The sequence below is a fragment of the Clarias gariepinus genome, chromosome 7 (assembly GCF_024256425.1).
Source record: "Clarias gariepinus isolate MV-2021 ecotype Netherlands chromosome 7, CGAR_prim_01v2, whole genome shotgun sequence".
In the NCBI taxonomy this organism is placed as follows: Eukaryota; Metazoa; Chordata; class Actinopteri; order Siluriformes; family Clariidae; genus Clarias; species Clarias gariepinus.
Genome location: NC_071106.1, coordinates 25,413,955 through 25,429,669, shown reverse-complemented (window position 1 = coordinate 25,429,669; position 15,715 = coordinate 25,413,955). Strand labels below are relative to the sequence as shown.

Below are 15,715 nucleotides of genomic sequence, written 5' to 3'. Positions count from 1 at the left end.
ATATACAGTATGCTGGAGAAACTCCCAGGTGGGAAGACACTGCTTTGTGTAGTTAACATCAAAGACAAAAATAAATAAATAAAATAAACATTAACAACTTCCACCGAAGAGTCTGGAAGGCTCACAGGATGCTTCACAAACCAGTGCAATCATGTACACACACTCCAGAATATAAAATGCATTCAGTAATTCCAGACTTGGATGTGCACATAAGCAGCAAGCAACAAACACAAGTTTCTGCACAGATCAGTATCAGATTAAAAAAAATGATATATGTACTCAAACATGAATTTTTTTTATGGTGCTATGGTTAAACTTAAAATTTTAGAGTTTTTTTTAATTAGTGTAGTAGCTACAGCACCCCCAAGCCCCTCCCTGAATCCATGCTTGAACACAACATAAGTGTTAATGAGAAACAACTAATACTTTTTTAATTTTGTTCATTGCCATAATTTTTAAAAGCTAAATTTTTCATATTTGTATATAAATACATATTTATATATGTGTTTCATAATAAGAATTTTAGACTGATATACTCCTTAAACCTGCTTTTTTTGTACATTTCAGTATTATTTCACAGTCAACTTCAACCATGAAAATCAGAAAGCTCTTGAGCTTCGCACTGAAGATGTGAAGGACTGTGATGAATGGGTGGCAGCAATAACACATGCCAGGTAAGCTGATTCCACTACCATAACACTTTAACAAGTAAGCTTTACTTTAGATCGGATAGCATCCAAAATGTTGGGGTACCAAAATGCTTGGCTTAAGTGGGCAAAATGTTTGAAGTAGCATTTTCTAATTAAACAAAATGCCTTTATTGTCATTGTACAGAATTAGCATTATTTGAATTTAAACAAAATCCAGAAATTATAAAGATCTTAAAGTAATCTAAGGTTGTCTAATTGGCCCTGGCTAAATGTTTATTAAGGATTATTGTATATTATGCACCGATAAAGGCACAGAGTTGTTAAAATTCTGTTGGCATGGGCATATTTTTAGTGGGCATAAGTTAAGTATACTTCCATATACAGTGAAACCACGGATTGCTAGTTACCTGTTTTGCCAGTGTTCTGGAATTTTAAAATAAATTTTGACTTAAAAACGAGCAAGTCTTGATTTACGAGTACTGAAAATCAAATAGCAGTCATGCGCTTCTTGTTTTGACGCCGAGCGTCACGTGATCACAACCGAGCCAATGTTTTTTTCTCTCTTTTGCACTGCAGAATTGTGGGTAATCGTCTCCCCTGCTCGGTCTTAGTCTCACTGGTATAATAAACATGCGTGCAAGCGTGTACTGTTTACTATAACACTGTGACCACGTGTAAAGCATCTTTTATTTTGTGTTTGTATGTGTGTGTATTTTTTAAAGGGTCATATTATGCTTTTTCAAATATTATCTTTCATGCAGTGTATCATGAAGCTGTATGTGAACATAAACTATCTGCACTATCTTTGACACTGACAGTGCACGATAAATGAAGTTTTTGTCTATTAAAAAAAAGAGTCGGCTCACATTTGCCTAAACGAGTCGTTAGCAAATCTATTTTTACTCTGTTACGGATCTACGTCACTCCGTAACATATTTGCATAATGTCAGCCCACGTTCTACGTTGGGAACAACTTGCCCGCTGTCATAACTGGGTGTTACAGGCTGTTGTTATTGCCGTGGGCAACAACACCGGCTACTAAAGCTTTACATACACACAGGCTCTTTAAACTTGGCACACACTTACACAGGTTCTTCACATATAACATACTCAGGTTCTTTAAACATAACACACACACACTCACAGATTCTTCATACATCACCCACACACAGGATCTTTATACATAACACACACAGGATCTTCTAAGATACCACTCACACTTACAGGATCTTCTAAGATTCCACTTAGACACACCGGTTCTTTACACATAACACACATCGGTTCTTTACACACACACACACAAGGTCTTTTGAACCTGGCACACAGCCTCGCGCTCCTATAAGCGAACACACACACTCCCGCTCCTATGAGTGGTGTACCACACATCCACGCCCCTACGAGCGACACACGCTCACCTGCGCTCCTACGAGCGGCGTACCACACATCCAAGCTCCTATGAGAGACACATGCTCACCTGCGCTCCTACAAGCGGCGTACCACACATTCACGCTACGACAAGCGACACGCGCACCTGCGCTCCTACAAACGGTTTACCACGCATCCACGCTCCTACGAGCGACAAACGCACACCTCGAGCACACCCAGGCATAGAACATACATAACTTAGAGCCTAAACTAAAGACAGGGAGAGACACTAGAGACAACGGGAAAACGTAGAAACAAGAGGACAGAAGACACAATAAACAGTACTCACATCATACACAAGTTAAAGTAAATGCACTTATCTACAAATAACAGAGCACAAGCCTTCAGAGCCAGTTCAACAGAAAACAAATGCCCACTAGACCTCTTAATGCTCGAACCAGTTTCCCAGAACTAACATCTCTAATGAGCTACCTTGGCTCAGGTGCTTTGTCATCACCTGCCTTTTGGGAAGTCTCCCAACAAAACTACAAGGAAAAAAAATAGTGGCCACAGTGCCCTGTAGGGGCAGTCCCTTAAACGCGCCCACGTTCGATGTACGCCCTTTCCCTGACCTGCCTTCAAAGGAACAGCCGGGAAAGAGCGGGAGGGGTGGGGGGGGGGGGTGAGGAGTAGTAATGGTGGACTAGCGCTTCCGTTATTTGTTTGGACGAGAGAAGGAGAGATTGCTGTGGATCTTTTTTTCCGAATATTTTTTAGCCAGATTATTTTTAACTGGACATATTCCCCAGACTTCTCACCCTCCGTCATCGGCCTCTCGGACTTCATTGCGGCTGAACCATACTCGGTATACTCGGATAACACACATACAATAAACACGGACTTTGGACATTTTCCACTTACTTGCGTTTACGCACACATACCGTTTATTATATGTAGTTTGTAAATATTGTTTATATCTTTGTTTGGTTGTGGTGCACCTTTTTCGTTTATTTAGTTTTGTATAATACACGTTTGCTTTATCTACTTGTTTGTGTTTGTCCTTTTTGCTCACTGGACTTTTAACGCAACACCGACACAAAGATAAAAGACCTCCCGATTTTTGTAGCCACAGTTAATATAAAATTGGTTAATATAAAAATCTGGTCGTTATATGGTAAAACCGACGCCATCTTTTTTCTATGTATTGACGGGTCTCCAGAGCCGTTGTTCAGTTATGGTAATGGGCGTTTCGTTTTCCGACACACGCTGTAGCGGTAGACCAGTCATAAATCACCCCGTTAATCATCTGACCAATCACAGCAGTGAGGGCTCACGGAAAGGAGGGGTTTAGACAGACTGAATCTTCGAACTGCTTTACACGAGTCATTTACGAATCATTCCGAAATGGTAAAATTAAATCAATTTTTTGGTTTACATGTAAACCTGTTTTAAGAGACTCATTAAGCAATATTAGCAACTTTTAAAATGGCATTTACATACGAGTATACTGTTTGTTATAACACGTGTGTGCTCGTGTGTAAAGCAAAAACAAGTTTCATTAGATAGGTTAAAGATCCTTTCTCTCTTTCTCTGTCAGCCTGCACTGTATGTGTGCGCGTGCGTCATTGGCCACCATGCCCCCCCTCCCATTCACCCCCCCATTCTGTCACGATCTTTTCAAAGGTAAAGTGCAGGTTAATTTGTTTTATTTTTACTTTATAGCAGAGATCCCGTTAGTGTGTGCATGCACTAGAGTGTCATTAGAGTGTGTAGTTTGTGTGTGTTTGAAGGCGAGAGGAGGAGGGGAGGGGCAAAGTGTCTAATGACGCACGCGCACACAGTGCAGGCTGCCAGAGAAAGAAAGAAAGAGAGAACATTTTTCAAAATAAAAATAAATTTACTGCAGGTCAATAATAAATTTACCTGCGTTTTACCTTAAAAAAAAAAAAAAGTTAAAGTGCAGGTCAGTTTGTTTTATTTTTAAGGTAAAAATGCTTTGATTTACGAGTGTTTTGTTATACGAACACGCTTCCAGAACGAACTATGCTAGTGATCCAAGGTTACACTGTACTTTTTGCCATACTTGATTTCTTTAATATTGTAGTAAATATTGAAAATATTGTAGTTGCACAAATGTTGAAAGCATTATTATGCATGAAGATGCAGTTTTTATAACTCTCTTGCAAACTGTTTGTATAAGGTCAACATGCTTGTGTTGAATTAAAAAAAAAAAAAAAACCTGTAGTGAATAATGCTAGTTAATTACATACTAATTATTTGGAATACAGCATGGTACACTGATTCTATATGGATTGTGCTTATTGTTATGTGTTTGCATATGCAATTGTTTTTCTCAAAGTATAAAAATTTATTTATTTATTTATTTACTCACTTTAAATGCAAGATCAGGATGTATAAAATGGTTCTATGGTTGTGACCTATATATGACTAGGCACCAGCTTTCATTCTCAAATACATACCTGGCCACTTCATTAGGTATACATTGCTAATACAGGGTTGGATCTCTCTTTTGCCTTTAGAACTGCCAAAATTCTTTTTTACATAGATTAAATCAGGTGCTAGAGATTGTGGTCCATATTGACGCTAGCATCAAAGACATGATGTAGATTTTTTTGCATGCACATTAATGATGCAAATTTCCTATTTTACCACACACAAATAATGCTCAATTGCATTGAGATCTGGTGACTGTGGAGAGCATTTGGGTACAGTGAACTGACTGTTCTAACCAATTTAAGCTTTGTTATAAAGGCTAAACATTTGAAAAAAAGCTTAATTGATACTAAGGCACCCAAAGAATATATAATATTTGGCACAAAAATATCTCCCACACTAGTAGGGTAAATTTTTTGTTTTTAGCTGACAGGAGTGACACCCGGGGTGATCTTCTGTTGTTTTTTTTTTATTAACAATAACAAAAAAGAAAAAAATAAGAAGAGAAAAGAAAAAAAGAATTGTACAGATCTGGACATTAAGAACGCACGTTTCAAGAAAAGGGATCCCGCAACTTCTCCCGCAACTGCACGCGGCAACATGTAAAAATGCCCTTCGTTACCTGTAGGGGGCAGTCATGTTTCAGTATTATGTGTCTACTGAGCCGAAAATGTGTTATCTCTCTTAGGCGCCCATTGACAGCAAGCTACAGAGCTCTTAAACTGTGTCGAGCTCAAACTGTAAATACTGATATGTATTTATTCTTCATTTTCTTCTCTCCTTCAGTAATGATACTCCTTTGTCTGCGCTTTCTCCATTCAGTATTATTATTAATAGTAGTATTAGTATGATTAAACTCAATGCTCAATTCTCTGTTTCCTCCCTAGACCTTTTGTTTCGGTGTTTATGCAGTAAACCCATGGGTGAACATGATGACTTAAGAATTCAATTAAACACGAAAATATATATGTGGCATTTTAATTAAAATCCAACATTTTAATGGTCAGTGATTGCTGCATGGGCGTCAACTCGCACATTCTGTAATATTCCATTGTCATTCATACTGTCATTGTATATATATATATATATATATATATATATATAAAGTTCATTCATGATGGTGACACATTTTTACATTTTAAATAAGATATGTTGGAATATTTATGAATCAGGACATTCGCATAGTTAACACTATCAGATAGCCTACTATCAGGAAATTAAATTAATTTCAAGACCACTTAAACCGAGGCATTGCCATGTCTTTCATTGTTTTGTGCCTGTTAAGACATTATACAAAACTATATAAGAAATTTTTAAAGCACGAAATTGGGCATCTCATTTTATCATTGTGAAAATATGAGGCACATATACACACATTCATCATGAAAGATCTATTGTAAAACAAAAGTAAATTCATGTTTGCTTCGGCATTGGAAACAATATTGTTTTAGGCTAACTAATTATATACAATTCTCCGTCATACTTGGTCTGGCTTTTAGATAAAGTCCTTCCATGCGCCATCTGGCGGATATTCAGTGAAGCACAACACATTTATTTAAATTCCCAATGTTGCTTATGGCAAAATAAGTTGTGGCACGCCGCGCGCCAAATTGCGGCATCTCGCGGAAAAACACGCGCAGTCTTAATGGCCACATCTGTAACACAGAGTTTATTTCAAAAAACATGTTGCAACGTTTTTGGAGATTTGGCAATGCCCATGTACATGCCTCATGTACCCCCGCCTAATGCAGCCTCACGGCAGAAAGATTTTCTAAAAACTACGACTGGCTGTCTTTAATGGTACCTACACAAAGCAGTGTGGTTTGTCACTGTTGTATATAATTGAGTAGTGGCCCCTTTAAGAAAAGTGTAAGTAGGGAGTTGTCATGTGACCTGTATTGAGAGGCAGTCAAGCAGAGACAGAGAGTAGCGTGTTCGGCTTTCCTTGCAGTGAAATGCGATATTTGAGTACTTCTTGCTTGTAGTAGCATCGTGGGTATGTGTTTATTGTTTTCCTACATGTGTTTTGAAATTATTGACAGCACTTAATTTAAGTGTTAAGTTCTTTCCTAAAAATAATATTTCTGACTAGGTTGCTTTGCTAACATATTGTTGCATTAGCATTTTTTTTTGCAGTTCATAGAGTGCTAACACTACATGTACAACAGTGCAAAAAATAAGGTTTTGGTAACTGTCTGTTAAATGTTAGTGAATATGTTATACAGTGGGAGCCACGTCAAACAGCCGCTTGGAGCATGATAGGTCCATGACAGGACCGTGACAGGACCATGATCGATCCGTGCACGGAATGTGATCCCCCGCGATGACGTAGTTAACGATGCCCCACCCCATAAACGCCCCCATGCGCTTTCTAAAAAGATAGTTGCAATGCTGTATAATTCCGCCAGATGGAGCATTGACTGCTTCAGTTAACTGCAGTGTCCAAGCAGCCGGTTACTATATTTAATATATAACATAACTAACGTCAACATAGTTTCATAAAAAGATGATGTGGTAAAAAAGAGGGATAAAAAACGATTCATAAAACAGGTTTAAATCACTCAATACACAATCCATGATGCTTATGCTATTTTAATTAATGATTAAATTAATTAATAAAACTACTTATTGCAATATTTTTCACGACATCCTTAATAATACTTAAAGACGGTAACATCTGTAATTTATCTATACCAGTCGTTATAGGTACGGAATACAAATGCAGGCTATGTACAGTATTTTACATTACGGTGTATTTTATCTATTTCCGTTTAATACACTGGTAGATAATATTTTACTGCAAAGTAAAGCTTGAATTTGAACTTCTGCTTGAGTTTGTTTTCGTTATATTTTTGATGTTATTGCTGATGTTTTTTTCGCTGATAGTCAAAAATTGGCATAACAAATCGATTAATGGCGCATAATACCTGGAACAAATATCTGTTCATACGGATCAGTCTGTCTTTAGTCATTTAACCAGCATAACGTTTCCCCATCAAAGATCTGATGGGACATTAATCACTTATCACTACGGTGAATAGATGGGCTGCAGAAACAGATTAAATCCCCATAAACATTCACACTTGAACACAATACTAACAGAACTAAACAGTTCCAGAGGGTCAGCGCCTGTTATCAGGACAGGATTAACCTACAGGATACTACTGTAATTTACACTGCTTATATATTTTTGCCATAGTTTCATTTGGTTTTACGCGATTTCATGTTTTACTTGTTCGTGTGTGTACGTGTGTCTGTGTGATGACAAGACAAATTATATAGGCTACTTTGAAACGTTAATTCGAACATTTAACATTTAAATATATAAACATAAATATAAGATCGACTATTATTGTCAGGGTCAAGTTTACGGAGCTTCTTAGTCTTTCGTTAATTTTACTACTGACTCGAAACCAATGCGGCTTATTAAAGATGCACTGTTTTATTGGACATGGCTGTTTTGTAATGTTCTGCAAAATAAACACTGTCTACGGTTCGAATATACTGTGAACATCTCAAAGTCACGTCTCCTCAGATCCTTCTGCAGTAATGTTATCGTGGTGTAAATTATTAACGTATCGATGTATTTCACTTGCAGACAAAATAGACCATGTCTAGTAACGAAAGTAATGAATTTGTCACTACTCTTCTCTTACGCAGCACGGCTAAAAAGATAAGAAAAGTTACACCAATCCTGCCATGATGCTACCCTGTCCCAACACTGGCTGGGGAGATGAACTCATACCAAAACTCCAAAACTTACTATTATTTCATGAGATGAAATTAAGCTAGGATGAAGAGAACAGAAGTGAACTCTCCTCTGTGCAATATCTAAGTGTAACTGGATCAGCCACAAAATGCCCCCCGTGTAACTCTGATTAGGAAAAGCTCACAGACACCAAACCTGCAGCACTTTGGTGTAATTTTTATTATCTTTTTAGCCGTGCTGCATAAGAGAAGAGTAGTGACAAATTCGTTAATTTTAATAACGTGATGTTTGATTGGATATTATATCATTTCCAAGTTTGATAGTGTCGATTTTAGAGTGCATTATACGTGCGATGCGAAAAGGAAGTAAATAAACACGTAGCAATGCAAAGAGGACAGAGCTGCGAAATATGTAAGCAATATAAATTCAACAAAGTGTGATCATAATGGGTGTTGTTGCTGCTGTTTAGGTCATTGGTTCCACCGTGTTACTGAACGCAACTGTGTTCACGAAACCGAGCGGAGGGAAAGAAAAAACACTCGCTATAGCATTTAAATGAAAAGGGGCGGCGGCTTTTCTTTGAAGATAGCGATTGCGTAATGGGGGGCAATCCGTGCCGGGGGGCGTTTTAGGGCATAACACACCTCTGAACGTCTTTTGTCTTGTAAATGATTATCTTCGTTCACCTTCCAATCCCCCACAGCGCACACACTCTCTACACTGTTGCTATGTCTGTTGGGGCACTTGGTTATACACAGCACCTTAATGTATGAAACACTTACTTCCTGGTTTGTTTTATTTTAAATATTGCTTATTACCTTTTCCCGCAAAATAAACATTAAACATAAACAACATGCTATCATTGTGTAAATTATTAACATATTGGTGTCTTTTAATTAAGGACAAAAACATACCCTGCGCTTGTGTTTAGGGCTGATGCTGAACAGCTGTGTTCATAGGTTTAATCAACGATTTACAAGACAACAGTTAAAGCGTTTGTGGATGAGAGGTGTGTGTGTGTGTGTGTGTGTGTGTGCGCGCTCCGGCATTTCTCCGTTGCTTTAACACAAACATTTGGGCAGAGACAAGTAAGTCTAAAGTACCCCTCCCCCCGCCAAACACACACACACACACACACACACAGAGAGCAATTAGCACCATGTCACAGTCAGTATTCTCTGAGGTTTCTTACCTTCCACTCCTTCTAAGTTTGTCTTTGCTCTTTTAATGGAGTTCTTAAAAAAACTCAAAACTTTTATACTGAGAAAAAATGATTATGGGTCACATAGTCACAAACTAGCACAGATACATATGATCAAGTGTTTAACTGTTGTTTTAATTTGTTTCTACAACCAGTAATAATAATAATAATAATAATAATAATAATAATAATAATAATTATTATTATTATCATTATTATTAGCCTAAGTCTTTGACTATTTAAAACAACGTCGGGTCTCATTTTTGCACATTGAAGTTGTTGGTTTAAGTAAATGTATTTTTAAATACACAAACAATCCCCCAACAATTAAAACACGCACACATGACTTTAAAAATAAAATTTATTCTTCCAACGTAAAACATAATTTGTATAAAACAGGTAAAAACATGTTAAATTTTTGCTTAAAGGTCATTAAAATACCCGGATAACACCCGCTGCTTATCAGTCTCTATCTGGTTCTTTTATATTAAAATATCATTTAAAAAATATATATATATTAAAGATGGAACTGTTTAATTCTTTGTTTTCCCCTTAAAGTATCAGACGTTTTGCAATTCTATGTTCAGAATATACAGTAGACCTGACCAAACATCATTCTAAAGCTGTTGCACTGTGACGTCATCCCTCCTACAGCTCCCTCAACAGCTTGTTCAGGCTCCTCCAGTAGCTCCAAAAGGCCAACCGTCATCCGTCTGACCCCCCAATCCTCCAGGGCGGAGCTCTGATTAAAGAAAACAGGAGAATTTAGTGAAGACAAAGATAAATAAACGTTACAGAATATCTAGTTGTAATAAATATAAAAGACATTAATAAACCTACACCACAGAGTGTGTAAAATACTGTTTTGGGGAATTCTGGAATGTAAATAAACTGGGATAACTTTAACCAGTGAACTTTGTTAGTGTTAACCCCGGTCTGTCTGTATTATCGTCTGCATTAAATTAAAATGCGCTTTTCATACAAATAAGTTAGGCGATATAACACTCGTATATATTAGTTCATCTCTGAAGCCAAACTATAACTTATCCAGTACTAAAGCCCCCCACACCTCCTCACACACCTCCCCACACACACACCTCCCCCTCCTCACACTCCTTAACTGATAAACACTTCAGAGTTTTTATCCATCTCGGTAACTAAGCCCTCGCGCTACCGCGCAAAGTCACGGCCAAACTGAGAAAAATATAAACGTGGTTATAAACGTTTAGCTCGCGAGCTCCTGTACATATATCCTCAGCTTGTGTCCTTCATGAACTGCATCACATTATATTCACAGATATAACCTGCAGATTAACTCTCACCCAAAGAATAAATAAATGCTGAATTTATCCAGACAACACGCGGTCAGACTCTAAAGGCATTTTTATAGAGCACAAACACTCTTCATTCGGTAGTGCAGCCTTTTGTAATAGGGACATTAATAGTATTTTCGAAGCTTTAGTGTCTTTTTAGTTGAAGAGGAGTGACATTGTGAGTTTGTGACACTGACAGTAAGCTGTAATGTTAACTCCAGACTTGGTAAACAGATCATTAAGTTATCTAAAGTTACATCTGACCGCTGCTGGTGCTGCCAGTGATTTTCAAAATGGCCGATAAAAAACTAAACTGGGAAATAAACTTTAAACTAATCCCAAACAAATTTTATAAATTAAAACACCACTTACCGCGAATAGTCCATTAAGCCGCCATCTTCATCTCTAGTGCAGTTTGGTAGCGTCAGTTCGGCGGGGGTGGGAGCGGGTTGTTAAAATCACGTGATTGCAACTCAGCGCAGCTAAATTGCTGGCTGTTGTTAACGTGTCCTTGAGAACGAAGCGCCATCTAGTGGTGGAACCAGGTAAGTGCATAAATAGGGCTTGAATGGGCGTGTTTACTGTGAAATCTTGACACGCCTTTCTCGAAGAAAAAGGAGGGGGGATTACGGCGTGCATAGGGCAGCCGTACGCCATTCGTACGCAATTCACACGGCCGCGGCTATTTGGCGTGGCTCCATCTGTATTTGAAAAATTGCTACAGTTAAAATGAGAACATTTAATTTATTTCTTTGAGCATTTGTTTAGCTGTGCATTTTACACAGAAGTTTAATTGGATTATTCTTTTGTACTTTTAAACATTTCAGTTTCACCTTTCTTGTTAATGTCAATAAACCTGTGGACAAGGAGAGTCTCGTCTTCAGAGTCTTGATGTTAGGAAAGTGTTTATCTGGCTGTCAAGTTATATTCAGGACATATACCGAGGGCAGCACAGTGAAACCACGGCTTTTAGGCAAGACATTCAAGCTCGCAGCCAGTAAATTACCAGTGTGTGAAGAGACTACACCGTGGCAACAGAAATGTCTTAAGTGAGAACACGCTCTCGTGCTTCATGTTCTTCCGGAAGATCAAATGCATCATCAACAGGGTCAGCAGCAGCTAAAGCAAGGGCAAAAGCAGAAGCAGCAAAAGCACGTCTTGCTTTCGTCGAAAAGGAAGCTGATCTTAAGCTACAGCAAGCCAAGCTAGAGGTTTCTATGGAGATGCTCAAGCATCAAAAAGAAGCAGCAGCAGCCATCGCAGAAGCAGAAGTGCTTGAAGCTGTTGTTGATGAGAACATGGAGAAACAAAGTTTTAAGTTAAGTCTAAATTCTACTCCATTGGAAACTACACAGCGCACCGAACAATATATAATTGATCAAACCAAAGAACGGGGGATAAAAGAACAGGAGTGTAACGACCCATCAAAAACAGGACCAATCCCAAGTTGTAGCATTTTAGCTTCACATCTTAAACCCGATGCTGTACCATTCCTTCCATGCCAAAAGAATGTTTCTTAGCAAACACCTAATGTGCCCCCAGAACAGTCAGGGATCTATGAAAATGAGTATGCTCGTCAGTCATGGAAAGTTTGCTATGAGAACGACCATGTTACTCCTGTGCAACATTTTAGACCACGAAACATTAGTTATAATCCCATTTCTCTCCCCTCCCCCACATCTCCACACCTAAACGATAACAGTTCAAACATAAATGACTTTGTCCGATACCTCGCCCGTCGTGAACTTGTGGCAACTGGCTTACTTAAGTTTAATGACAAACCACAAAATTATCAAGCCTGGAAACTTTCCTTTGGGACTGCGACAAACGATTTAAACCTTTCGCCAAGTGAAGAGCTAGATCTCCTTTTGAAGTGGCTTGGTAAGGAATCGGCAGAACATGTGGAACAAATAAGAGCAATACATATTAACCATCCACGTGCAGGTCTGGCCATGGCGTGGGACAGACTAGATCAAATATACGGTTCAGCTGAAGTGATAGAAGACGCCTTGTTCAAACGTATTGATGCTTAGAGATTACAATAAATTGACAAGATTAAGCGATCTGCTAATGGAGCTCCAGTCCGCAAAAGCTGAAGGAGACTTACCTGGCCTCACCTTCTTAGATACGGCCCGAGGTGTCAATCCTATAGTGCAAAAGCTTCCCTTCCGTTTGCAAGAGAAGTGGCCGTCAGTCGGCGCAGCCTATAAGCAACGAAACCATGTGCTTTATCCTCCTTTCGCCTACTTCGTAGACTTTGTTAGTCAAGAAGCAAGCATAGGAAGTGATCCAAGCTTCAACTTCTTTTCGCATATAGATACAGTTCCCAAAATGGAAAAGACGGCTTGGAAACTCAATAGGCAACGAGAAATCTTTGTACACAAGACTGCAGTATCTTCCAGAGTTTCCACCGATAGTGGCGAGCTGGCAAAGGAATCTAACGACATTAATAAAATGTGTCCAATCCATCGAAAGCCGCATCCTTTGAGTAAATGTTGTACCTTCCGGGAAAAGTCAATTGATGCTTGTAAGACAATTCTAAAAGAGAATAATGTGTGCTTTAAATGCTGTTCTTCCGCAACACATATCGCGAAGAACTGTACAGCTAAAGTTCAATGTTCTGAATGTAAAAGTGAAAAACATCACACAGCAATTCACCCTGGAACTGCACCCTGGGTAGAGTCAGAACCTGCAACTGAGCACAGCGGGGAGAGAGAGGAAATGTCACCTCAATCTCAAGTTGACAGCAAATGCACAGAAGTCTGTGGAGAAAATCAGGTAGGCCGATCTTGTGCGAAAATATGTTTGGTAAAAGTATTTCCAGCTGGCCCCAGAGACAAAGCAGTAAAACTGTATGCAATCCTAGATGAACAGAGCAACAGGTCACTGGTTCGCTCGCAGTTCTTTGAAATGTTTGATGACAAAAGTCCAAGTGCACCCTACACATTGCGAACGTGTGCAGGAGTTAAGGAGGCAGCTGGAAGAAGAACCAGTGGCTACGAAGTGGAGTCTCTGGATGGAACTGTTCGAATTACATTACCAAGCCTTATAGAATGTAACGACATCCCTAACAACAGAGATGAGATTCCAACACCTGATGTGGCATGCCATCATGCACACCTTAAGTCTGTAGCACACCTAATCCCAGAGCAAGATCCACAAGACCCAATAACGCTCCTCCTAGGTCGGGACATTATACGAGTTCATAAGGTTCGCAAACAGGTAAATGGCCCACACCACTTACCCTATGCACAGAAATTAGACCTCGGATGGGTTATTATAGGCAACGTATGCCTAGGAGATGTTCATAGGCCACTGACAATCAGGACCTTTCACACAAACATTATAGAGGCAAAACGTCCAACACTCTTTGATCCATGTCCTAATGTGTTCAATGTCAAAGAAGAGTACAAAAACATCCAAATGACCAACTACTACTACTCTCCGATGTGTTCTGGGCAGGAATCTGTCTGTGATGCTGACCATCTGGGATGCTCTGTGTTTAGGCGAACCAAAGATGACAATCGGGTAGCTGCTTCAGTTCAAGATGTCTCCTTTATGAAGATCATGGATAAGAGTCTATGTAAAGATTCAAAAAACAGTTGGGTAGCGCCATTACCCTTTAAAAGTCCACGTCCGCGCCTTCCCAACAACAGGTCTCAGGCACTGAAACGTCTTATGTCACTCAAGCGCAACCTCAAAAGGAAACCAGAAATGAGAGAGCACTTCCTCTCCTTCATGGACAAGATGTTTAAAAGTGGCCATGCTGAGTTAGCTCCTCCTCTGAGTGAGAAAGAAGAACATTGGTACCTGCCAACATTTGGAGTGTATCATCCAAAAAAACCAAACAAAATCAGAGTAGTGTTTGATTCTAGTGCTCAACAGGATGGGCTATCGCTTAATGATGTGCTTCTTACTAAGCCTGATTTGAACAACACATTGTTAGGAGTGCTAATCCGTTTCAGGAAAGAAGCCATCGCCTTTACTGCAGATATAGAACAGATGTTCTATTGTTTTTTAGTGAGAGAAGAAGACAGGAATTTTCTACGTTTTCGACAATGACATTTCCAAAGATGTTGTGGATTATCGCATGAGGGTCCATGTATTTGGTAACAGCCCGTCACCCACAGTCGCAATACATTGTCTACATCAGTCTGTTCAGGGTGATCAGTTCCATGTAGATTCGGATGTAAAACATTTTGTGATGCGTGACTTTTACGTAGATGATGGCTTGAAGTCTCTTCCTACAGTCGAAAGTGCTATCAGTTTGTTGAAAAGGACGCAGGATGTTCTTTCTAAATCCAATCTGAGACTGCACAAAATTACAGCAAATAACCAGGAGGTCATGCAAGCCTTTCCATCCAGTGATTATGCAGGCGACTTGAAAGATCTAGATCTAGATGCAGACACGTTACCTATACAACATAGCCTTGGACTTAATTGGGATCTCTGCACAGACAGCTTTCTCTTTTTCGTCGGCAATGAGATAAAACCTTACACACGAAGAGGTGTCTTATCCACGATCAACAGCCTCTTTGACCCTCTTGGGTTTGTAGCACCAGTCACAATCAAAGGCAAAGCTATTCTGAGAGAACTCACCTCTGAGAACAGCGATTGGGATTCTCCACTACCCAAAGAGATGGAGGAAGCTTGGAACTCGTGGAGAGTATCTTTGTCAGAGCTGTCCAGTTTTTCCATTCCAAGAGCTTATACTAAGATTTCTCCATCAGCAGCTGTTAGAAGAGAATTGTGTGTCTTTTCAGATGCATCAACTAAGGCCATCGCCGCAGTGGCATATCTAAAAGTCACAGATGCCTTAAAGAACAATGACATTGGGTTTGTAATGGGGAAAGCCAAACTTACCCCCCGTCCTGAGCACACAGTGCCAAGGCTTGAACTTTGTGCAGCAGTGCTTGCTGTGGAACTAACAGACTTGATTTCAGCAGAATTAGACCTCCAGCTTGATGCAGTAACCTATTATTCAGATAGTAAAGTGGTTTTGGGCTACATCTATAATGAAACT

At 39.3% G+C, this 15,715-nt stretch overlaps 1 protein-coding gene across 4 annotated transcripts in view; it reads left to right on the top strand.

The window, feature by feature from the left end:
- The window catches only part of rasgrf1 (Ras protein specific guanine nucleotide releasing factor 1), a 560,812-nt gene that overhangs the window by 43,786 nt on the left and 501,311 nt on the right, over positions 1-15,715 (top strand). For all 4 annotated transcript variants that reach the window (XM_053500654.1, XM_053500653.1, XM_053500656.1 and 1 more), the window contains exon 2: positions 568-674. In XM_053500654.1, coding sequence (XP_053356629.1) covers positions 568-674 — 107 coding nt within the window. The remainder of the gene's footprint in view (positions 1-567; positions 675-15,715) is intronic.